The sequence below is a fragment of the Parastagonospora nodorum genome, assembly GCF_000146915.1.
Source record: "Parastagonospora nodorum SN15 chromosome Unknown scaffold_5, whole genome shotgun sequence".
Taxonomy (NCBI): Eukaryota; Fungi; Ascomycota; class Dothideomycetes; order Pleosporales; family Phaeosphaeriaceae; genus Parastagonospora; species Parastagonospora nodorum.
In genome coordinates this window covers 721,447-745,671 of record NW_001884553.1, presented here as the reverse complement: position 1 = coordinate 745,671, position 24,225 = coordinate 721,447, and the positions used below count along the sequence as shown (strand labels likewise).

At 53.8% G+C, this 24,225-nt stretch overlaps 10 protein-coding genes across 10 annotated transcripts; 5 read left to right on the top strand and 5 right to left on the bottom strand.

Annotated features, from left to right (window-relative positions):
* Positions 1–31: 31 nt before the first annotated feature.
* SNOG_03691 (hypothetical protein) lies at positions 32–2,146 on the top strand (the record flags this gene model as incomplete). The annotated part of the gene is given in 5 exon segments (XM_001794191.1): positions 32–207; positions 334–775; positions 812–1,009; positions 1,028–1,448; positions 1,593–2,146. The coding sequence occupies 5 exon segments, from the start codon at positions 32–34 to the stop codon at positions 2,144–2,146; spliced, it is 1,791 nt and encodes a 596-aa protein (XP_001794243.1).
* A 661-nt stretch (positions 2,147–2,807) lies between these two features.
* On the top strand, positions 2,808–4,262 carry SNOG_03690 (hypothetical protein; the record flags this gene model as incomplete). The annotated part of the gene is made up of 1 exon (XM_001794190.1): positions 2,808–4,262. The coding sequence occupies one exon, from the start codon at positions 2,808–2,810 to the stop codon at positions 4,260–4,262; it is 1,455 nt and encodes a 484-aa protein (XP_001794242.1).
* Positions 4,263–5,538: 1,276 nt separating this feature from the next.
* Positions 5,539–6,673, bottom strand: SNOG_03689 (hypothetical protein; the record flags this gene model as incomplete). The annotated part of the gene is made up of 2 exons (XM_001794189.1): positions 5,539–5,979; positions 6,032–6,673. The coding sequence occupies one exon, from the start codon at positions 6,671–6,673 to the stop codon at positions 6,062–6,064; it is 612 nt and encodes a 203-aa protein (XP_001794241.1). The 3' UTR covers positions 5,539–5,979; positions 6,032–6,061.
* A 1,599-nt stretch (positions 6,674–8,272) lies between these two features.
* SNOG_03688 (hypothetical protein) lies at positions 8,273–12,871 on the bottom strand (the record flags this gene model as incomplete). Its single annotated transcript, XM_001794188.1, has 4 exons — positions 8,273–8,512; positions 8,561–9,656; positions 9,714–12,139; positions 12,311–12,871. The coding sequence occupies 4 exons, from the start codon at positions 12,869–12,871 to the stop codon at positions 8,273–8,275; spliced, it is 4,323 nt and encodes a 1,440-aa protein (XP_001794240.1).
* A 764-nt stretch (positions 12,872–13,635) lies between these two features.
* SNOG_03687 (hypothetical protein) lies at positions 13,636–13,900 on the bottom strand (the record flags this gene model as incomplete). The annotated part of the gene is made up of 2 exons (XM_001794187.1): positions 13,636–13,703; positions 13,741–13,900. The coding sequence occupies 2 exons, from the start codon at positions 13,898–13,900 to the stop codon at positions 13,636–13,638; spliced, it is 228 nt and encodes a 75-aa protein (XP_001794239.1).
* Positions 13,901–14,116: 216 nt separating this feature from the next.
* SNOG_03686 (hypothetical protein) lies at positions 14,117–14,314 on the top strand (the record flags this gene model as incomplete). Its single annotated transcript, XM_001794186.1, has 2 exons — positions 14,117–14,182; positions 14,264–14,314. 2 exons carry the CDS (start codon positions 14,117–14,119, stop codon positions 14,312–14,314), a joined length of 117 nt encoding a protein of 38 aa, XP_001794238.1.
* Positions 14,314–15,758, bottom strand: SNOG_03685 (hypothetical protein; the record flags this gene model as incomplete). The annotated part of the gene is made up of 3 exons (XM_001794185.1): positions 14,314–14,809; positions 14,865–15,230; positions 15,280–15,758. The coding sequence occupies 3 exons, from the start codon at positions 15,756–15,758 to the stop codon at positions 14,584–14,586; spliced, it is 1,071 nt and encodes a 356-aa protein (XP_001794237.1). The 3' UTR covers positions 14,314–14,583.
* Positions 15,759–16,110: 352 nt separating this feature from the next.
* Positions 16,111–17,523, top strand: SNOG_03684 (hypothetical protein; the record flags this gene model as incomplete). The annotated part of the gene is made up of 1 exon (XM_001794184.1): positions 16,111–17,523. The coding sequence occupies one exon, from the start codon at positions 16,111–16,113 to the stop codon at positions 17,521–17,523; it is 1,413 nt and encodes a 470-aa protein (XP_001794236.1).
* A 131-nt stretch (positions 17,524–17,654) lies between these two features.
* On the bottom strand, positions 17,655–19,028 carry SNOG_03683 (hypothetical protein; the record flags this gene model as incomplete). Its single annotated transcript, XM_001794183.1, has 1 exon — positions 17,655–19,028. One exon carries the CDS (start codon positions 19,026–19,028, stop codon positions 17,655–17,657), a length of 1,374 nt encoding a protein of 457 aa, XP_001794235.1.
* A 590-nt stretch (positions 19,029–19,618) lies between these two features.
* SNOG_03682 (hypothetical protein) lies at positions 19,619–23,700 on the top strand (the record flags this gene model as incomplete). The annotated part of the gene is made up of 10 exons (XM_001794182.1): positions 19,619–19,881; positions 19,949–20,057; positions 20,218–20,581; positions 20,629–20,776; positions 20,806–20,916; positions 21,420–21,670; positions 21,709–22,161; positions 22,354–22,457; positions 22,481–23,384; positions 23,438–23,700. The coding sequence occupies 10 exons, from the start codon at positions 19,619–19,621 to the stop codon at positions 23,698–23,700; spliced, it is 2,970 nt and encodes a 989-aa protein (XP_001794234.1).
* Positions 23,701–24,225: the final 525 nt, after the last annotated feature.

The window sequence follows — 24,225 nt, the reverse complement described above, 5'->3', positions numbered from 1 at the left end:
AAACTTAGCATTCACGCGGCATTTCACAATTATGGGGAAAGCCGGGCGAAAGCACTTCTACCTCATCAATCCGCCTGAGCTATACAGGGGCATGTATCATGACTACTGGGAGCCGGATGTGAGCGCAATGGCAAGGCAACATGGCGCATGGCATAAGAGATTCGAGGATCGGCTGAGTGCTCAGTACTTCGCGGTTCATGGGCATGAGTAAGGACAGGATCACAAGAAAGGATGTTGTTGGGAGTGTTACAAGGAGAAAGAGAAGGAGAAAGAGAATGTCGTAGTGAAGAAGGACACGCAGTGTTCGCAACAGACTCAACGTAATGAACATAGAAGCTCATGGCTGGATGCGGCCCGAGAGTTGTTGGAGCGCACCTCCGGAACCACGACAATGTTGGCTGGGAACGCATCTCATCCGGAAGAGGAAAGGCGCTGGGTTTATGCCATCCATAAACCTACAAAGCTCCAGAATGTGTACCCTGTGTTAGTCAACGAGAGGCCTTTACTGGAGCTGGGAGCCACACATCAGGGATTTTTCGACTTGGAGCAAGCATGGTACTTGATGGTACATGGGCACATAAGAGATAGTGGACCGCCACTTTGCGTATGGTGTGAGGTGGAATCACAACATGACAGCGCAGAAGAACTGCTCAAGGTGCAAATGGAAAGATGGATACGAAGAAGGAAGGAATGCACAGAGACTGTCGAATTCGAAAAGATTGATCACTCAGCGCGTGCTGAACCAGGCGAAAGCTTTGGTCAGTACTACGCTGTGGTAAGAGGCAGGAAACCAGGCATTTACGACGACTAGGAAGAGGCCAAGAAGCAGGTCGAGGGCTTCAGTAGCACCGAGTACCACAAGTTCCGGAACCGCGCGTCTGCAGTCAGATATCTCCGTTCGAGCGGCCTCCCCGATAACCAGATACGTCTGTTCCGCAAGACGTTCACTTCACAGCCGAACTTTACGCCAAACCCAAAGGCGAAATTCAAGAAAGAATTCAAGCGCCTAGTGAGCTCGCAGCAATAGACAGCAATAGAAGCTCGTAGAGCTAGGGTCGATGCTATTCGGGATGAAACAATTGGACACTTCCTTCCAGACGGCGTACGCACCAGTGCAGAGCAGGACGACGACGATGGCTATATGGATCTCGACGACGACCAGACATTGGAGATAGACCTGGCCATGTACCGAAAAGCAGGCAAAACCACCCGAGATAGGCCCGACCAGAATATTTACGACCGCATTGACCTATGCCTCATAACACTCAAGGACAACCCGTACGTCAACATCCTCGATTTAGTCGACACGTATCGTACAGGCAGGCCGATTTGCACGTTTGACAACTGGAATGAGTTCAAGAGGTATACCCTCAGAGGACGACGGATGGACATGGAGGTGGCAAACCAGAATGAGGTCCTCGCCCCTTTGCTGCAAGACTTCCGCAGAGGTCCTATGGCAGTTGACTCACGCAGAATTAGGCGCTAATTCGTCACTGCAAGAGCTGAAACATTGAGGCAACGGACGCTGGTGTTGCAAGAAAGTGGCTCCGCGGTACCGAGCCTTGAATCCTTGCGTGAAACTTTGCGATCAGTAGCCGATCAGGACGGGGATATGTCGCCTCCTACGTCGCCAATCCATGTGTCTGTATCTCCCTCGCCCACTCCGCAAACTTCGCCTGAGAACTGTGACGCTGCACGAATCGAAACTGAACCAACAACAAACGCGGTTTCTGGCTCTGTTGCTATAGAGCCGCGGCTTTCCACCCCTTTATCAGATTACGATACACTTCCCAGTCGCGAGATGCCCGTAATCGAAGGGGCAACGTCGACTCCAGCTCCTACAATACTTCCTCCAAGCGATGCCACTTTGACGGATGCTGTTCCTGAGGCGCCTGTCTCAAGACCTGCTACCCAGGTGATCGATCTGACTCAAGACGATGAACCAAGCCAACCTCCCAGGCTTGGTTCAAGGACTCTAGCGAAGGCTTCTTCACTTGGGAAACGTCCGCGCGCAAGTTCGCCTCGGGTTGTGGTGCCCGCGAAGAGGGCGTGTCTGGGCACGAGTACGGACTACGCCTTTTACCCTGAGCTTCCTCTAGTACAGCGTGATATCAGGCATATCTTTAGACCCTCAATACTGGCGTAGTACCGGTATGCAGTAAGAAGACCTCAGTCTTGGACAGTAGTGTTTGTCTACTTGTGCATCAATTGGTATGACAACAATTGTAGACTTTTAGTTACACGTATTCCCGAGTCCTTCAGCGGCAGCTGCATATGTATGTAAATATGGAATAGGGTAATTCATGGCTCCGTTGAACACAGTGGATGAGGTGACTTGAAAGTGATCACATGACAGCGTGTGAGAACTAATCCTTAGCGTAGAAATATGTCAACTCAGGGGCTCCGCGGGGCGCGTTCGACTAGCACCCACCTCTACCCACAACGTTGTGTCTACCCAATCAGAACTCATTCAAGGCTCGACTTGCGACTTGTCGTGATATCAATTCGGACCTTCGAGCAAAAGCCAGTCGTGAACTCTGGGCAAAGAGCAAGAGCGCGGTTCTTCTTATAGTCCCGCCCCTAATATATGTGCCTTGGTCGTGGACCATTCCTTGATCTCGTATCGCTCACTAGTAAATCCCTGATCGGATTACGAAAACTCTCGCATGCTGGAGTTTCTTAGGGAGATTTGTTCCGCCAGACGTAGCATTTGAGCTGAAAAGGTTCGCTACTGGGACGCGTCGGGACGCGACCTGATCTTGCAGATCACCCTTGTGCGCTGGGGCATACAGCACAAAACAAAAAATATGCCGACAAGATGGTACGCGATCCACCTACCAGCGGAACATCGTGGGGTGTACAACGACTGGGAGGATGTTCAGTGGCGTGTCAAGGGCCAATTGAGCAAGTACAAAAGTTTCGGCACACGCCAGGAGGCATCTTTCTGGTCAATCAAGGGACGCGAATTGACAAATAAACCTGAAAATGCGTTGACACAGCTGTCGAGCCTGTCTCGATGGCCTCTACAGCCCCTAGTCCAGACTCAGTGGCAGCAGCCCTCACGTGCTCCAGTGAGGGAGAAGCCTGAACAGCCTGACGGTCTAGCGAAACCTGCAGCACGAATACAAGAATCGATCAAGGACGAAGGAGAGCCTATTTCCAGCCAAGATGTCAAATGCGAGTTTTCGAAGTTTTATGCCGTTGCGGTCGGCAGAGTACCCGGCGTCTATGAAGCTTGGGACGGACCGCGTGGAGCAAGAGAGCAGGTGGATAGATTTAGCAAGGCTCAATTCCAGGGTTTCGACCGACTTCACCTGGCTAGAGACTACATTCAGCAGCATGGAGTGCCCGAGTGTGATATTCGCTTCTTCCGCCGGCACTTTGCTGAACGACCAGACTTCAAACCCGATCCTTCTGCATCTTTCAACGATCAGTTCGAGCAGCTCGCATCGTCGCAGAACCTCTCACAACCTGAAAAAAGAGTAGCCAGGGTTGGGGCCATTCGCGACGAACTCATCTCGTACTATCTGCCCGGCGGAATTCCTATCGATCAGGTAGATGAGAATGGCGAGATCGAACTGAAACCAGACCAGACACTTCAGATATACCAGGAGATGTGCCGACATACAGACAAGCTTGTGGGAGTAACTAGCGAGGGCTGTCTCCTCTCACTCAAGCTGCGCCCTTTCGTGAATATCATCAACCTCATCGACGCGAACCGAGCCAAACAAGAACCAAAACTGTTTCACCATTGGCGAGAGTTTGTCAAATACACGAAAAGACCTGGCAATATGATTCCAATGCAAGAAGCGCTGAAGAACGAGTTCTTAGCACCACTACTTCAGAACCTTCGAAAAGGACCTATTGACGCGGACCTAGAAAGATCAGGCCACAAGTTCTTGTCCAAGCACGAATGCCGCACACCACCACGTCTAGTTGAACAACGCTTCGAGACTCCAGAACCTGACATCAAGAAGGAAGAGATCACAAGCTCACTGCCAATGCTGAGTCCGACACAATTCAGTCCCATCTGCTCGCCTGAACCCGAATCACCGGCATCTGATCTGTCTGACTATGGCGATGATTTGGAAGTAGCCCTAGATTTGAAACCTGCTGTGGATGTTAAGCTTGAGCCATCCGCTCCACAAAGGTGGGCCCAAACGCAACCCACGACCGGAGCCAAACGTAATCACTCGATGGTTGACGATTCTCTCGAGGTGATTCCGGAAACACCTAGGAAACACGGTCGCTTCACACAGTGAAAGTTCAGCAGGCTATTCAGTAAGTCAACGACATGACTGTGCCGGGAGCATTCGGACGCGACAAGAGGTCGTAATGCAATGCCTGTGACACATGGAGGAGAGCCTATACCACCGTGCACCAACCGTCGGAAAGCCCGGGGTGTCGTCGCAGCTAGACAAGCAGACAATTGTGTACAAGAGAAGAAGGCAAGCGTAGAGAGACGTGGGGATCAGTGCCAGATCCAGACGAAATGTAAGGAAGGTCGTCATAAATGCAGTCGCCGAAGCGCTCGTCCTGTACTAGTAGACGCAGTAGTTAGCATCCTCCCAATTCTACCACCCACCTAATCCCATCGTTCACAAAATCTAATAACACTCATCTCCGCAACTCTCCCAATATCGCCCCTTAACAGTCTGTGCCAATCATCTCCGCAAGCGACAAGACACACCCGTTCACACTCCTAAGACATGGCCCACGAACACGGCCAAAACACCCTTAAGCCAACCTGTGGATCCCACCGTCAGAACATCCGAAATTCAACCTGTGGATACCGCACAATCCCATGCCCGGAAGCCAACCACGCTGGGACCCATAACGTTTCCATCTCCGCCCCCAGCCCAGCCCAACCCAACCCTGTCCGCGCGCCAACGTCGTGCTCATCTAATGACATCACTCAACAAACAACGTCTGAAATCCCCAAAATCTATCTGCTAGTCTTTGCACCTGCGCTTGTTTTCGGTTCAACAGAAAAAAAAGCAACGCAGTAGTGTGTGTCCACGTGCGATCGATCGAGAATCAGCGGCACTGCGTTTGGAACTGGTTTGGTGGTTGGCGCAAAAGCATGCTTTGAGGCTACGCGGCGCCAGGAACTAAGCAGTCGATCTCCCGAGTCGCAGGCGATTCAGAGGGCGAAGGTGGCGTGGCGGGCATAGGAGGATGAGCGCGGCCGCATCGCGTTTGTGCTTGAGTCGTGGGAAGCGGATCATGATTCGATTATTCAGGTGCGGCTGAGAGGCTTTGGACTTTGTGTGATGGCTTGTTAGGAGGAAGAAGAGTGTGATGGGGGGCCTTCGTGATTGGCTTTAGGTGGCTTGATTGGGGCGGAAGAACGCGAGGCTGAAGGATTTCTGCTGACTGCAGAATGGTTCGCATTGGGTGGCGGACCGTGCCGGGGAAAAGCATGTATGCGACTGTTTGTACAAGCTGAACTGTCGCTGTGTTAGTGATTTCAATGACGAGGCTGTACTGTCAATGCATCACTTCGCATCACAAAAAATCAGCAGCAAAGAACGACGATTAGGTGCAGTAACCCTCAGCCCAAAAGCTCAGCAACTTCAATTGCTCACTGCCTAAATCTTGTATTCCGCCACAAAGGTAATGCCTCCTTGATGCACACATGTAGCCCTTTGCTCTGTGATAAGAAAGACAGAAACCCCCTAAACAAACAAGTTCGGACGCCATGCGTGTACACTAACAAGGGTGACAGAGGCTCGATTTCATGCCTTCATTCATGGTTCGACAGAGAAAAACGCCGTTTGCAAGATAATACCCAAGTAATGTGTCCCAGATGCTGTGATTGGGCGAACGACGCAACGCAAAGGAAAAGAAACAGTTGAATGATATTTACATGGGACTAGAAGCAATGGACAGCTGGAGAAAGGGGATATCGAAAAATGTAGAATGCTGGAGAAACGTTTTGGGTAGGCGTCGTTGCAAGAGCGGTGCGGTGTAGTGGGTCTAGAGTATGTTAGTGTTACTGGTCGTGTAGAGAGGGTGTTGCAGAACATACCCGATGTAAAGCCACTCCGTCACACACACCTCAGTTGTGAGGAATCTCCTTGCTCCTTCCCTGACCGGCCCATACACCGCCGCCAACAGCGCGCGAGATGCCCACACCCAACCCCACAGCAGCGGCGACTACGACGAGAGCAATGATGATCTTAGCCCACAGTCTCTGCTTGCCAGTCAAGTTCTTGAACAGATTGCAGCCACGGGCGCGCTTGTATGTCTTGCGCTGGTCCATGACGGCCTGGCGCGACGGCCACATGGTGCACTCCTTGACGCGGCCGTCGACCGACGACTTGGGCTGCTGTGTGGTGGCGGCGCTGAGGGGCAGGCCGGCTTCGGGGTCGCGCTCGAACGTGTGGATGTCGAGGTGGACTTTGCTCTGGGGCGCGCTGCTGGCGTCCATGGAGCGGCGGGCCTCGGGGTGCTTGTAAAAGGCCGAGTAGGGGTTTGAGCTGTCGACGCCCATTTCTTTGTGTGCAAGGTCGGCCGAGGTGGTCGACATGGTGGACTCGTTCGATGGGGGTGAGCGCAGGGCCGGGGGAGATTGCAGCAGCGGCTGGGTGGGTTGTGGTTGTGGGCTCGCCGAGGGCTTCTCAATGGTGACGCCAAAGGTGACGGGCTCGTGCTTCTCGTTTGCTGCCATTGTGACGTAGGGCGGCGTGTGAGGAGTTCCACACGCAAAAGGACTGTGGTGGGTGGTGGGTGGAGCGTGAAGACAGCGGCCGCAATGGGACTGGACGTCAGGAGGACCCTTTTCGGTGCGGGATGCTGCAGCTGCAGTGGCCGGCCGACGTGGTGCGACGGTGAGTGAATTGACGGCGGACTATTGCATCTATTGCACGGGGTGATGTTCGCAGTTCGTTGTCGACTGCCGCGTGGTGACGGGGGAAGGAGCGACACTGATAGGGCGTGGAAAGAGCGATGGTAACAGCGGAAAGGAGCTGGTCGACCGGCGTGCTTCAGCTACCACTTTCACTGCTGCGGCAATTGGACAGTAGAATCGAAGGGGCAGACGAAGGAGGCTGCTGGGCACGGCAGGCGTTATCAACTTATCTCTGCAAACGAGCGACGACGACGCGGGTGAGAGAGCGAGGGTCGACTATGTGAGCTACTTCGCTAGGCCGGCGTGAATCGCTCAGTTCCAGGCTTGGATGGCTTGGATGAGGATCGGAGCGGCGCTAGGCCAGCTTAGGCCCGGTTCCTTAGGAGGCGGGGGGTTGAACATGGCGCCACAAAACTCTTATTCGATATGCACCACCCGCGAAACCACCACGGCCCATGGCCATAATCTTGTCGCACTGTGCTCGCCCACGCCGGACTCTGAGCAATCGCTGCCACTCTCGACACGTCTTGCGCTTCACAGCTGCTGGCATGCAGTGCTCCTGTGCTAAGGGCTTGGGTGGCAAACGGCCAGCCCGCCAAGGTACCTGCTGAACTCACCTGCACCAACAACTGCTCGCCTGCACGCCATTGAGTCTTCTCGCTCGCGTCCCTGACGATTAAACGCACCAGCGCCGAACGGGGCTACTCTGGACCGGGGGCCAGAATCCGTGCGCTTTGTGATGGGCCCGGGGAGATCTTGGCTGTTCGGCCCATGCTTGCTGCGGCTAAAGCGTGCATGCGAACAATTGCTTGGGGGGCCCGCCAGAAGTCTCGTTAGCCACGCGGAGCCACTGGCCGAGCTCGCCTTGGACCCAAGCTCGTCTGTCAATGCATGCGCGAGCCGACAGACCTGCTGTTCTCAGCGGGCCTGGGCCTGGGAGAGTTGGACGTTTGAAAACCTCTTCGTTTTCTGGCACCGGTCGCCCCTCCGCGCATATTTGCAATCGTGATGGCACGAGGCCACGTAGCTCGGGCCTTGTCAACGTTTGTGCTCGGAATGTGTGACAGTTACAATGCTTTTTTAATATCGTTGTATTGGAGAACGTGCTGAACGGTGCGACCAGGTACCCCAAAGAGAAGCAAGCTATCGACATCTCCAAAGATAAGCTTCAACCCGCCTCCAGGCCGCTTCTCGTGCAGCAAGCGCAAACTGTGCCGTCACGCTGCTGTCAAAAAAAGATGCGCAATCCGACGCTAGAAAGTATATGCACCGCAAAGGACCGCTAGAAACGCCGTGGACATGCATCGCAAGTATGATCATCTGGGATCTCCCGTCAATCACATCGCGGTTATCTAGACCCATTGGGCCGGTAACCGCCATCTTGCCCTTTTTAACCACCAAGACGGATAACGCTCTAGTCTACTGCTTCAGCTGCTGGCCTAGAATCTCCTCTCGTCGAATGCCGCTGCGTTCGCACATGCCTCTGAAGATGCCTCCGCGGTTATAGAGATTGATAGGTGTGTCGAGTTCGGCAATCTGACCCTGGTCCATCACACAGATGCGGTCATAGTCGATGATGGTCTTGAGACGATGAGCGATACAGAGCAGCGTCTTGCCCAAAAACCCTGTTTTGATGGCTGTCTGAACCAAAGCGTCCGTCTGCGGAAAAATTAGCGTAGTCTTGATGTGCCGAGGGCGGGACCATACCTCAAAGTCGACCGAACTGGTAGCCTCATCGCAGACGATGATCTGCGATCCACGAACCAACGCGCGGGCAAGAGCTAGCAGCTGGCGCTGGCCCAAGCTGAAGTTGAGACCCTCTTCGTCGACTTGCGCATCGAGATGGATCCTTCCTGGCGTTTCGTCTTGCATCGTGGCCTCGTTGCTAACGAGGTTCGCTTGTCTCAATGCACCCCAGAGCTCAAGATCCGAGTGCTCGTGGAACGGATCCAAGTTGCTCCTGATCGTGCCCTTGAAGAGTGTGGGATCTTGCGGGATAATCGCCAGCTTACTTCTCAGGTCATGCAGACCAATCTTGCCAATATCCACACCGTCAATGACGATGCTTCCTCCTGAGAGTTCCTGAAGACGGAACAATGCCGACATGATGGACGATTTGCCCGCTCCGGTGCGACCGACGACGCCGATACGCTCGCCAGCACGAACATGCATGTCCAGTCCCTTGAGCACCAGAGGCAGACCATCGCGATATCGCATTTGCACGTCGTTGAAGACGATCTCGCCATGCTCAGGCCATGTAGGTCTGACCTCACCCATGTGCAGTGGTGCTTCTTCCTCCAGCTCCGTTCCATAATGATGAATGCGCTCAGTCGAGTTCATGTTGTTCTCGACCTCTGCAAGCTGGCGGACTGTGAATTGGATCATCTGCACAATGGTGAGGATGTAACTCAGCACCAGGCCCGCGATACTGGGGTCGACACTGAACCGAGACGTAACAACAAGAATACCGGTCGTGAAGACGAGCAGGATACCCACGACATCGAGACGTACGCTGAGCCAGCGCTGGTTGGCGAAGGTCAGGTAGTACGCGCTGTTCATGTCGTCGACAGACTCCTTGACGCTGCGAGAAAACTGCTCTTGCAGACCGTAGGCGCGGATGGTGGCAGTGCCCATGACGGCCTCGCCGAAGCGTGCGAAGACGGTGCTGCGCAGGACAGCTTCGTGGCGCTTGACTTCGCGGGCTGACGAGCGGTAGTAAGCGGCCGAGAACAGGAAAATCAGGAAGAGCGGACCAAGGGCGATAGCGTAGTAGTAATAGTACGAGACGATCAAAATAAAGACACTACAAGGTCGATTAGCACAGGCTCTGAATCTTTTGAGCAAGGAAATGTAGACTTACCTGATGATCATCGCCAGTGTGAGAAAGTACATACGCATCGAATCCGTGATGGTGTTGTCCAAGACATCAATATCCTTACTAAACCGGTTCGTGATGCGGCCCAGCGGCGTGGTGTCGAAGAAACTCATCGGCGCCCTCAGCACCCTCGTGATCGCACGATGCAACATGGTCTTGCCCGCTTCCGTGCCAAACACGGCAACCGACCAGGAGAACAAGAACATGAACAGTGCCTGACTAAATCCGAAAGACGCATACGCGCCGATGTACGCTCCTTCACTGTAACCAAACTTGTCCGAGGTCCAGTAAGATAGCCAGAGCGAAGTGACGATATTGGCGCCCTGCGACAGAACGAGCAGGATGAAGACGAGAGGCCCAACCCAAATCCCACCACCAGCCTTGATGTACGCAATCCAAACACCCCAGGAAACACTCTTCGTCGCGCGGTCTTCAACTTGCATGAGCGCCACAGCCTTCTTCTGCCGCCTCGCCGTCTTCTTCGCCTCCTTCTTGCCATCAATGACTTCCGCCACGACCTCTTCCGCATCATCCTCATCCTCATCGTCGTCCTGTTCCTCTTCCTTCTTCGTGCTCTTCATGAGTTGCTGAAAGCCCTCGTTGCCTGCCATCAGCGCCTCGAACGTATCGACAGCATGCACCCTCCCGTCCTCCACCCAGATGATGCGATCACACCGGTCCAGCACATGAAGTTGATGAGTCGCAAGAATACGGCACTTGTCTTTAAGCAGCCCGCAAATTGCGTTATCCATGATATGCCGTCCCACATGCGCATCGACTGCACTCAGCGGATCATCCATAAGTATGATATCCGCGTTGAAATAAATCGCCCTCGCAATGTTCATCCGCTGCTTCTGCCCTCCCGAGACCGTAATGCCGCGCTCGCCAATCTCCGTCTTGTCGCCGGCAGGCAGCATGTCGACATCGGCGCGCAGGGCGCACGCGTCGACGACCTCGTCGTACCACGCCTGGTCGAAGGGCTTGCCGAAGATGATGTTCTCGCGGACGGAGGCGTTTTGGATCCATGCGTATTGGGGGCAGAAGGCGCGGGAGGCGCCGATGACGACTTCACCAGAGGTTTTGCGCATGTCGCCGGCGAGGGCGGCGAGGAGGGAGCTTTTGCCGGAGCCGACGCTGCCGATTATGGCGACGAGTTCGTTGCGGCCGAAGGAGAGGTCGATGTTTTTGATTTCAAATGGTTTTTCTTCTTCGATTGCGGTTGTATCGGATGGGGTGGTGGCGCCGCTGCTTTCTTTGGCGGATTGAGCGCTTGCTCTCTTGGTGTCTTTCTTCTCCTGCTTGGTAGGCTTCTTGCCTGCGGCTCCGCCAGGGCCGGATACTGTATCCTCGCTGTCCTGCGTTGGATGGCGCTCCCATGTGAAGTCTGCCTTCTTGATGGTTACCGCGTCTTTGGCATTGTAGTCCCATGTAGCAGTTTCCTCTGCCTCCTCAGCGAGCAAGAATTCTTGAATGCGTTTGACGGAAGCGTTTGCATCGATTACCTGACCAATAACGAGCGGGAGGAAGTTGAGCGGAATACGCATCGAGTTGAAGAGGGCGAGGGACGAGAAAATCCGTGCGGGCTCGAGACCTTTGTTGACTTGCGAGTAGGTGATAAAACTGACCATACTAGCGAAAACAGGCATTGACATACCCACTGCGAGGATAGCGTTACGGATGGTAAGGAGAACCTGGATCGCCTTGATCTCTTTCTTCCTGATGCTCTGGATGCGTTGCAAGAAACTTGTTTCCCAGCCAAAGTACTTGACGAAGCGGACACCCTGCAGGATCTCCTGGGTCAAGCCGACACGTTGGTCGGTGATCTTGTTGATGGCGACACGGCGGCGGAAGAGAACCTTGACGGCATGTCCGAGGAGAGGCATGGCGATCAGGATGAGTCCGAGACCAGGAAGAGCACTGTAGGTCAAATTGATAAGGAGGAGAGCCGTGGTGATCAGAATACCGATAGGAGCAGTCCAGATCATGTGGAAGAAACCGCTGGCTTGGTCAATACGGTACGTGTCCGTTGACATGAGGTTAACAATGCGACCGTTGCCCCAGCCTTCACCATCACCAGCTACGCCTGCGGCCCCAGCGGGTGCCTTCTTTCCATCTTTCCGGTTCTTCTTGAGCATCTTCTTGTACCATTTGACATGTTCGTCGCTGCCTGGTTTGATATTTGATGGTGGTGCAGCTTCAGCAATAGCTATACCACCAGCTTTAGCTCTGCCTGATAATTTCATGGCTTTGTTAAAGATGAGCGCGATGAGGACTCCTCGTGCTTCCCCACCAATCATCATACCGCGGTACATGAAATGGTTGGTGGCCAAACTTTGGAAGAATTGCAGGACCGTGATGGCGACGACAAGACCAAAGCCCTCTCCTAGATTGGGTGCAGGCGCATCGCTACGCTGGGCAACGTAAGCTCGTACGGCGAAGCTGATGAGATAACGAAGAACGAAGGGTGCTACTGCTTGGATGACGGACGCAGATAATTGGCATAGACCTCCTATTATGAACTCCCATTTCTGATTGGGTGGTTAGTCTTTCTATTTCCAGTATGATTGATCGATCAGGCTTACAAAAGTATCAAACATAGCTCTCAGCAACGGCCGTTTGTGCTTCTGCTCTAATCGCAGCCGGAACGCGGTGTCCAGCTTCGTCGCCAGCACGTCGGCGCTGCGCCTGGGATTGACTTCATAAAGGTCATTCTTTTCCAAGGGTCGCTTATACCCGACATTCATCAGAGGCTGCATCCATTGCCAGGTCAAAAGACTGAAAATGCTTGCGGTATACTCAGGAGAAACTTCTCGCGTCTTCGGCACAGGCGGCACAGGTCCCCATTTCAGAGGGTTCGTCTTGTACCACTTTCGTCGTTTCAAGGAACTCTTCGCATCTGAGTCATCGCTAATGTCTGTGTATGCGCTCGTTCCGCTCTGCGTTCTTGATAAATCGCCTCGTTTGCTGTGACTGTCGGAGTTTTTCTCCAGATCTTTTATGCCCTTCTCTGTCTTGATGGGCTCATATCGCGCGTCGTCACGTGATTCCTCATCTGTCGGGTCTTGCACTGCAGCCTGGGGATCCACCAGTCCAAACTCCTTCTCTTTCTCGTTCTCATCCAGCGATGTCGATGAGTTCGACATGGTCGGAGTTCAATTCAGCCGTTCACAGGCGCTATGCCAAAAAGTGAAAAGTGCGCAGAGCCGAGATTTGGGTACAGGTCAATGTCCCTGGCTGCTTTGTCCACTAAAAGCGACAGTTGCAACGTCCAAAAGCGTCGGCTATGAGACGGAGAAGTGAATGGCGCTGGCAACAGCGAAACAGTTGTCAGTGTCACTGGCAGCAGGCGCCCGAGGACATCAAATACTGAATGGTGATTTCACTGCAAGCCGCAGCCACTAGTGGCATCCGGGCGAAACGGACATAAGTTTCGCCAATCATTGATGACGCGAGAGTGGTGCATAACCTGGGGTTGCTGAGCATCAAAGGGCGGTTTTTCGCCTTCGGTGTCTAATCCGCTCCGACGAGCCGATCCTCCAGTTTGGTCACGCCGCAGGCAACTTTGACACCAAACGGTCAACAATTACTAATCTGGCAGCAACCGCGAAGTGCGAAAACCATCTCGCAAACACCATGATTACTTGACAGCTGCTAAGAAGAGCCATGGTCCTCGGTTTCCATGTTGCGCGTCAAGCTGAAAACAATCAACCACGCAGACCAAACGTGCCTCGGATCGGGATGTGTGGGGCGCATCGCTTGGCTGGAAGCGGGCGCAAAGCTTGAAGTTGGCCCGATATTTCCGGCTCGCATATGTTGACCGGACATTGTGCAGCGTCGTGCATGTAGATACCTCACGGTGGAGTCATACATAACACACCGATAAGTCGTCTTTGGTTCCATCTTATGTCTAGTCAGACAGTCCTTGCTCTTTCTGCTTTGTTCTTCCAGGATCGTTGCGCACATGTCGTGGCGCAACTACAGTCCGTCATGAGCCCTTGATGTGTTTGCATACCTTCATACCAGGGGAGTAGGATTTCGCTCGGTCCACAGCTCATCTGCCACGCCTTGTAGAACGCGAAACCTGAAGTTGGCCGCTGACCGTCTCTAGCTCCGTGCATCAAGTAGCGCTGATTGATTGTGGCCATGGAATCCTTCTGAGAGTCATACACCATCATGACTCTTCCTGGATGACGTGGGCTGGAAGAAGGAATCTCGTCAGTGGTTGAACATGGGTCTGCGCAACATATCCGAAAGATGGTTAGCAATTGGATGTTTCTTTTGTCGGGGGATGACTGAGAGATGAAGAACAGGAAATGCTAGACCACCTGCAATCCATGACTTTAAAGGAAATATTGAAAGTTTAAGTGAAGTGAGTAGAGTATCCTGCCATGTCCAGCAATAATTCGTTATCGGTCTCGGACTGGCCTTGCACCCTCAAGATACTTTCGAGTAATGTAAGCCATGATTACAGAAGCCTCGATATTGCTAGACTACCATACGTGTATCATGGTGACAAGTTCTATGGTTCATTCAAGGTAGACGAAGCGGTGTACCACCGCAGTCACGTAGAAAAGGATCAAGAGTAAGCACGCGACGCCGGGCGCGAGGAGCCCCATTTAAGAACATCAGCGCGGTACTATCCGTCTCATCATACATCGATCCGGCCGATCCGTGAGCATGAATTTACGCCACGCGTTGGAAAGTGCAATTGCTGACCATTGACATCAACACTGAAACGAATGCCAATCCACCAATCGGTCCGCAACGGCCTTATCACGACAATTTTGCAGAGATCAACCCAGTCATGAAATTAAGTTTTGATGAGTTGGATGCAAAGAATTGTAACTTTTGCATCTTACAGCCTGGGCTTGTGTTGGTAGACGTGTAGGTATACCATCTCTTCTCCAATTCCAAGGTCGCCCGGCAATGGGTAGTCAAGCCTCGCGGTCGGTTGAAATCCCGCTGCAGCCATGAGGTCGAAGAAGATCTCCTCGCTTGGATGTCGCATTTTCATTGCTATGGCTACAAGGACCTTCGGTGAGACTTTGGCCAGTCGACTCAGTGTCTCGACCAGTGCTGGGCTGGCGTATTCACGTTAGTGTTGGCCAATGCCAAGAGTATTTACACATGTCGTACCTGCTGTCTGAGTTGTATGTGCAATCTGCAGCAATGACCAAGTCCATAGGCGAAGTTGGACGCTGTAGGTCTAGCGGCAGCTCGGCATCCCAATCCAAGGTTTGGAACTCGAGTGAAGAGCCTTCAGCGGGCCGGGCCTGATGGATATTGCGCTTTACAATTTCTTGGGCTTCGGGAAGATCAGTGAGGCGGACCTCTGCTCCCGGGAGGAGTTGGGCGATAGTGATACCAACCATTCCACAACCGGTTCCGAGTTCTAAGATCTGGCATTGGGCAGGTCGTCCAGAGGGCAGTAATGCTTTCGTAAGCGGGCTTTCGCTATTGCAGAGGTCGCTGAGGTGACAAGATAAAGTAATGCCTGCATCCCTGGAATCGTTCAGCATCTATGTGATGGCAATTTGTGTTGTTGTGCTACCAAAGATGTCGAGCAATGCTCTCCCCCGTTTCCTCGTATATGACCACAATGGATCCATCTGGGAGCCGGAAACGTCTCTGGACGAGCTTCTCAGCTTCGCTTGTTGGCACAGAAACTTCAAAGATTGAGCTCCAGGCAGATACTACTCCACATGCTCCATCCTCAGATAGCAAGTTGTATTCGTCACGTCCTAGCTTCGACCCGAATCCCACTCGCACGCGAAGTTTTGATGATGTTCGCGTTTTGACCAGTGGGAATGTGACAGGCAGAGTTCGCATACCAGCACTCCATTGTACTATTCTCCATACCACTATCTTTTCTGAGGGATCAGAAAGAAGCTCTGCCGACAACTGTATGTCATGTGGTAGAAATGTATCGCCCAAGTCAGACGTGATGGTAACCAGACATGATATCTCTTGCTTCGATGTGCCTTTCACCGTGACAACGCGAGGCGGCTTGAGAAACCGAATATATCGCATGGGTGCATTTGGAGTTGAGTTGGCGAAAATGAGAGTTTGAGTGGGGGCGCGAAGAAGGAAGGCGCCGCTCTCGGTACCCGACTAGGATGGTGAATGTGGGGGCGGCGGCGGCTGGGGAACCACGGGAACCTTGGGACCCTTTGAACACAATCTCTTAGCTGCATGCCCTCATTCAACACATCATCGCACAACATCGACCCGACGCATTCCGCGGCTGCATAGCACATGCGCACTCACCCCTTCTGAGCTCAATGCGCCGTCGCGAAGAAGCGCGCGAGAGCAGCGATCCATAGCCACCTATCCCAGCCTCATCGTCATCGCCCAAAGCCCAAAGCCCAAAGGCAACCTCGACATGTACCGGCGCAGTGATCCTCGATGGAATCGCACGCTGCAGCACCTGACCTCGAACATAGAACATGCGAACGAATCTGCGCAAGAGAACATCTATGGCTTCACACAGCGCTATGTGAACCCATGTCTATCATCTATCACCCAATGCGTCAACGTTTGCACCGCGCCATGTTTTCCAGCGCAAAACGACCGCCGGCGTCATCGTTCAGCACGCGGCCGCGCCGAGTCGAGTTTCGATTTCTACGATGATTGGGAAGAAGACGAGAGCGACGGGCTGCTGGGCTGGGGTTCTGAGAATCTGGATAGATTCTTGGGCAGCGCAAGCACATATGGGACAACGAGTCAGCCTGGTCGCCAGCGCGCAATGAGCTATGGACAGCGGAACCGAGACCCGAGATTCAACACGGCACGGAGAAAGAGCAACGCGCAGCAGGCCAGAGATGTAGCAGGCCAAGATCCGACCATTATCCCAAGTTCCTCCTACTTTGGCTTTCTAGGACGGCTGCCTTTCAAGATTGGCGGCAAGGGCCTGCGCTACAAGCCGAGCGCAGCAGATCTCATAGACCACCCCGGCACATCGCGACGAAGCATGGAAGAGGAACAGCCCTTGATTGAAGACAGCGAGGAAGACGCCTTCGATCGCAGCGAGCAGAAAACTCACCGCAGACAGCGAAGCGACACACACACCTCAGGCCACACAACCGATTCCCTAAGCTCACGCGGCGATATCTTCCCCAGCGAAGACGAGCTCGACGACGCAGTCCCCCTCGACGACGAATTCACCCTCGTCCTTGAGCGCAGAACCACCAGCCAATGGAACGACGCAAGCAGCAACACCAACAGCAACAAGAAAAAGAGCAAGCGCCCGTCCGGCACCCGCGTATCCACGCGCTCTGCTTCGTCCCGCAGTACGCGAAAGTCAGAGGAAGCCGCACTACACTCCACATCCGAAACGATCGAGGAACTCGACATGCCCACCATGGACGAGCTGCAAAAAGAAGAAGAGCGCCTGCGCATCGAGGAGGAGCAAGAAGTCTACAGAAAGCGCCAGGAAGCTCAGCATCTCGCTGTGCAGCGCGGCCTCGTCGCCGATCAGGAGCGCCAGCTCAAGACTCCGCCAGTCTCGCGCACCCGCTCGCCGTCGCCGCAGCCTATGGCTACCGTACAATCGACTGCCTCGCCGCTGGTCAGGTCTCCTGCGAGTGAGTATCCACCACAGCACTCGGAGCTGGTGCCGTTTCCGAGCTTCGTGGATGTGCAGAGTATGCCGGAGAGCAGCAATTTCTATGTCGATGAGAGCGATTATAGTAGCATGGCGCCTACGCCCCAGAGGCCTTTATCAATCAGGGATGAGACGAGGGAGGGGCAGGAGGATGAGGAGTTTGTGCCGGCACGATTGCCCAACTTTAAGTGAGAGAAGTAAAATGTATGTGGTGGTAGACACGTGTAATGAGAGCGCGCATATAGATGAATGTTGCGCGTATCTAGCATTCGGCGAAGTCGCCTTTGCTTACGGTTATAATGATATCAATTCAGGATGTATAATCAAAATCCCATGCTCCCAAAAGTGATGGGCTTCTTCATCAAGCTCCCATATATCTCATCCAGCACGCCTCTCTTCCTCTTCTTTCCCTCCTCCTTCCCACGCCTCTCTTCCTCCTCTTCTTCGTCCAGTTCCGCGTCTTCCTCGGTCCGTGGTTTCCACGCCACTATGCTCCCATCTGCATGCGCTGAGTACATTTCGACGTCATGCGCCCGCCACGCCAGTGCCGTGATCCTGTCTTTCGCGTTCCGATCTCCTTTTCCAGCTGCAGGCACATCTGGCAGGCGCTTTTGCTGCTCCTGGCGGCGAAGACGGCGCAACAGCTTCCCATCGAAGAGCTCATAAGCAAGAACTTCGTGGCCGTTGGGGTAGAACATAAGATCTGCGCCTGGCTGGAAATTGTGCGCAGGCGGCAAGACAGGAATGCAGGGGGCGAGGCCGTTGTTCTTGACCATTGGGCCAAAGTTCGCGAGCGTGTTGGCGGCTGTATCTGTGTCCCATACTCGGATGCGTTGGTCGTGGCCACACGTTACCAGATGGTGGCCATCTCCGGTCCACACGATGCCGTTGACAGGTCCCCTGTGTGCCTGTCCTCGCGACGAGTTGCGCGAGAATGAAGACGTTGTCTTGCCTTGTGTGCCAATCGAGTCTTCGAGATCGAGAACACCTAACTCGCCTACGCTCCGCCGAATGTCCCAAAACCGTACACTGCCGTCTGTAGCACCGCTGGCAAGGATGTGTTCGCGAACTGGGCTCCATGCTGTTGACAGGACCGCGCCTGTGTGGCCCGCTAAGCTGTGGGTATTTGCGCCAGACCTGAGGTCTACGAGGCGTACGTTGGGTGCCTGCGTGGCGCATGCGACGAGCAAATGGTCGGCAATGGGCGATAGTGCAATATTATAAACAACAGCATCGAGGTCGAACACTGCTGACGGAGCGAGCGTCTCGCTGGAGTAGAGCTTGACTGTATGATCATACGAAGATGTGAGGAAGGCGAGGGAGTCGAAAGGATAGAAGCACAATTGCGTGATTCCTAGTTTGTGCTCCTCTGTGGTTTTCTTCACGGCAGAGAGAGGCAAGTGCGTATCACCGGCTTCAGTCGCGGCGGCTTGCGCCTCTAGGTCCCATATTGCAACCGATGAATCGGCGCCTCCAGAGAGCAAGTATCTGCCTTCGAACTTGTCGATTGTGATGGCATTGACGCCTGATATGTGCGCCGGTACGCGCTCGTGCGGATCGTCCTTACCAGGCAGGCGTTGACTGAAGTTCAGGGTGGAAGGCTGAATCGCGTGGATGAGGCTCGACGCGGTCGCACGTCTAAGAGCATCTTTGGAGATGGTACCGTACGCGCGGTCGATCAAATGTTGGTGGTTCATATGCAGCTACATGCTTTGGTGTGACTTGTAAGAGGACTCGAAAGCAAGGCGCCCATGGTAGGCGAGGATATGACGTACGCTCACCTGAAAGCTATGACCATTGTTTATGGTAGGCGCAACACGTTCATTCCCCACTCACGTGCAACAATCTTCAACACGCAGCATGATTCGGCGACGAAAGTTCTACGGGACTTTTACTGAGCGCCCGCCCTCGGAGCCATCTAGTGGCGACGAAGAGGCTGTCAACCTAAAAAGGCCACGCAAGGCTCGAAAAGCAAACCTTTACGATGCTGTAGCGGGTAAACAACATTTGCAAAGCCCTGCCATAACCTCTGACTGATTTCTGTGAAGGCAAGGTAACCCAGGCGGGTATCATTGGCAATATTACAGACGCCAAAGCATCTCGACAGCCGCTACGCCCGGATGAAGTACTCTTTAAACAAAGCAATGCGCCGATTCGCTACGAGGAGACGGACTACTACTTCGCCCATGAGCGACTACCCGGAGGGCAGAAACTGCCTTCTGGTGATATGTTAAGTGCTTTGCACGCCTATGTGTCGAAGCTGTATTCAAGAAATGAATGTCCTGAGATGGAGAAAGCCTGGAGATGCATGGACGAGACAGCACTGATCGCTTTTGGTATCTTGATGGAAGAGATGGGGAATGAGATGCTTGGCGAGACAGGTGATCTGGCCTTCACGGAGGCAGCTGTTGAAGTAGAGGAGCAAGAAATGGGCCACGAGGATCAAGCCGACGGACAGGGGAAGAGTGCGCAGCGATCTGCAACAGCAGCCCCAGAAAAAGAGGAAGAGCAACGGCCTGGTTTGTTGTCATCAGAAGACGATGCATCAGAGTACTCTACAGAGGCCTCCGAATGAATCGAGCGAAGTATACTCCGGGGCACATACTTTAGGGCTCAGAGTCTTTGAAAAGAGAACATTGTTCGGTGTGGGTAGGGCACAATCCATGGTCGTGGTGGGTGGTGCCTTCCCCTTTGAGAGCCGTCCACTTCAAAGGAGGAAGGCACACGTACCGCGTCACCTCAACACTCTGAAGATTTATTTTCTTCCTCATCACCTAATTCCTCTTTCTCTGCATTGCCGGTCAACTCTCACTGACAGCTGCATCTTTACACATCATGGTAATGTCCTGCCTCAATCTTGGCTGCAACCCTGCTGACCTCACCTAGCCCAAAATTCAAGCCAATCCGCAGAAGGCGGCCACCATTCTCGCATGGTTCCACAAGACAGCGCAAGCTCATAGCATCAAGGACCTGGAGAAGACGCTGCCTCAGGTCGGAGCTATCAGCGGCATGCATGTCAAGGACTACTTGCAAGCGCTCTCAGACGACAACAAGATCCGTGTGGAGAAGATTGGCAGCGGCAACTGGTACTGGAGCTTCATCAGCGACGAGAAGAAGGCCAAGGATGCCATGCTCAGTAAGGCCCAGGAAGAGTACAACAAGATCAACGTGACGGTTGCCGAGCTCCAAGCCAAGGTTGATGAGGCAGGTGCTGCACGCGCTGAAGACGAAGACGTCCTTACGGAGACCGGTGAGTGTCTCAGCTTCTGCCCATATGGCATCGACTGACGTATCTAGGGGGTGACCGCAAGACACTCATCACCAAACATGGTGACTTGACCAAGGAGTTGGACAAGCTGCGGACTGAACTGGCTGCATACAGCGAGCAAGATCCGGTAGAAGTCGAGAAGAAGGCAGCAGAGACTCAGAAAGCACGCGATGAAGCGCATACAATTTCACGGATCAGATTTACAGCATGGAGAGCTGGATCAAGAAGCAGGGCATCATGGCCCCCGCGGATTTGGAGGTTGTCCTCAAGATGCTCTATGGAGACGAATATGACGAGGAGGAAGGTGGATTACGTGAGTTATAGGGATGGAGCAGAGTCACATCTGTACGGTCCGAACAGGGAGTGCAGGGGGCTGCTTCGTACACCAAAACCACATGCAACGTCGGTGTAGCATGTCGTCGCATGTTGTTTTAGACCTAGACGTCAAATGCACGTAGGTTGCAACTCGTTTGCAGGCCCATGAGTGAACGTGTACCCTGTAGCAATTAAGGAGGTTGTGTGGCGGTGCTTTTATGAGCCATTTCGAATCACCCAGTCTTCACCGCTAATGACCAAAGAGACAGAGTCATTGTATGACTGTGGCTCGGACGCTACTCAATGCGGCAATGCGGCTGGAGCTTAGACCCGCGCACGCGTTCCAGTAGCGCTCAATTGCTTCCAGCACATCGTCATAGTAACTTTGACAAACAACCACCCAACGCTGGCTCGAATATAATAGGCCTCGCCGCCTCACGCTTGTTTCCTTCCCTTTCTATTCAATTGTACTTATTGTACGCTCCCCCACCAACCAACTCTGTAGCGATTTGCTGTACAAAAACCGCCTCAAATCAAAATTCAATACCCCGCGATGGCTGCTGCTGGAGAAACTGGCACTGCAACTGGAGCGCAGGAACAACCGCGTATCCCTGCGAGTCCACAACGGCGCGGTAGAGGTGGCCGAGGACGTGGAAGAGGAGGTCCTGCTGGATCAGAAGACCGACCTGAGCATGCTGGTGGCCGAGGCAGAGGCAGGGGCGACTCTCACAATGGGCGTGGGCGCGGACGAGGCCAGCGAGACGGCGCAAACAACCGAGGGGGACATACCACAGACAAAGGCAAGGCGCCGGTAGCAGAGACAGAGCAGCAAGGCCAGATACTTGCCACAGTGCCCAAGGTCGTCCTCCCGCAGGACGACGACGACGATGCTGAAGTTTGCTTCATTTGCGCCTCGCCCGTTCAGCACACCGCCGTCGCTCCTTGCAACCACCGAACATGCCACATTTGCTCCATTCGAATGCGAGCGTTGTACAAGACCAAGGCTTGCGCCCACTGTAGGACTGAGTCCGACCACGTTATCCTCACAGACGACACCGAAAAGAACTACGAGAGCTTCGACGCGGCCGACTTCTTCCAATCAAACGACAGCCTAGGCATACATTTCGAGAACCCACAGGCCTTTGATGATACACGGTTGTTGTTGCAATACAACTGCCCCGAGGGCGACTGTGATGTTGCGTGCCTTGGCTGGCCAGACCTGCATCGTCATGTCAAGACGGCGCATAGCAAGGTCATGTGGTAAGTCTCCCCCTCGCACACACCCCTGAAGCATGACGGCTAATCTCCCATAGCGATTTGTGTACACGAAATAAGAAAGTCTTCACACACGAACACGAGCTTTTTACACATCCGGAGTTACGAAAACATCAAAAGTTCGGCGATGACAACCCCGGTTCCGTGGATCAGAGCGGGTTCAGGGGACATCCTGAATGTGGCTTTTGCCGCGAGCGCTTTTATGGAGACGACGAGCTTTACACTCATTGCCGAGACAAGCACGAACGCTGTCACATTTGCGATCGACGTGATGGTAGCAGGAAACAACAGTACTACGTCAACTATGATTCGCTGGAAGTGCACTTCAAGAAAGACCACTTCCTCTGCCCCGACCGCGAGTGCTTGGACAAGAAGTTTGTCGTTTTCGATTCAGAAATGGATCTGAAGGCACACCAGATCGAATCTCATCCTAACGGTCTTACGAAGGATGCTCTGCGGGATGCCAGACGGGTCGACATGTCCGGCTTCCAGTTCCGTGCGCCACACGAGCAGGATAATGGTGGTAGACGAGATGACCGCAGACGTGAAGGTGGAAGGGGTCGTGGACGAGGCCGAGACCCAAACGCGGAGCCTCTCCCTGCATCTTCAGCTCAAACTTTGAGCCGAGCCGAACTTGCTTACCAGCGGCAAATGGAAGCTCAGAACTCTACAACTGGAACAACAAGAGCTTTTGGTGGCCAGCTCACAGCGCCTACGCCAGGCGAGGCATTCGCAGCCAGACCACCACCTAATGCATCTGAGCCGCCTACAGTCACAGCATCGCGTCCCCCTGTTGGCAGTGATCTTGCGAATGGCGTCGGTCAGCTCAGTCTCAACGCTCAGTCAACAGCTTCCGCGCCACAGACACCCCAGGAGCAAGCACGTTTACTTCGTCACAACGCAGTCATAGAACGAGCGACTGGTCTGCTACGCAACGATGCACCAAAGCTTCAGGAATTCCGATCATCAATCTCGGCGTATCGAAACTCGAAGACGTCGGCAACGCAGCTGATCGAGGGCTTCTTTGCGCTGTTCGATACCAACTCAAAAGAGATTGGCAAACTCATCAAGGAACTCGCTGACATTTTTGAGATTCCCGCGAAGCGTGAAGGCCTGCTGAAGGCCTGGAATGACTGGAAGGCGATCAACGAAGACTATCCGTCTCTACCAGGATCTTCCGCACTAAATGGCAGTGGTCCTGCGCATGGCGGCTCACGAGTACTAAAGCTTAAGAGCTCAACAGCACAGTCATCACGATCGACAGCCAATCAGAAGGCAAGCTGGTCCTCCCCATCGTCGAGCAATCCTTTTCCTGCTCTGCCAGCTGCCTCCGCGAACCGTATTGGGGCGAAGCCTGGGCAGACGCCCTGGGCTTCCTCATCCTCTGCTGCAGCAAGTGCACGTACATCACCACTCCCGTCTCGCAACACTTCTTCAGCAGCCTTGAACAAGAAGCCGAATGTTGCAGCGGATGCATTCCCTGCGCTGCCAGCAGCCGCGAAGCCTACTAGCACGATCTTTAGCCCGGGCTATACTGGACATGGACTACGGCGAGATAACAGTGGGCGGAACACTCCTGTTAGCAATCCATGGGCTGGCCCTTCGGGGGGTGCTAGCGGTGCGACGACGCCTGCCGTGGAGGACGATGGAGTGGGCAAAAAGAAGGGTAACAAGGGCAAAAAACAGACGCTGTTCCAGTGGGGCTGAGATGGAATTCTACGTAGTCAAATTCTAGTGAGAACCAGTGAATGTGCTATGTAAGCGGTCACATCATGGGCAGGGGTATGGACTCGCGATAAGAACCATGGTATTCAGGCAAATTGTCCCTAGAAAGCATCAGCGAAGCGTTCAAGGTGGTGATGCCGGCCGTTTGGGGATCCGCATGCCAGATGACCAGGCGGTTCACGTAGAATTTTACGTACAGTAGTGCGCTAAGCAGGCACAAATATCGAAGTACCTTGGTACACGACGAAGACGGTGGCTGTTGACGCCGGATTGCTGCAGCGCACGGTAGCCTCGTTGGCGCCAACGCCCGT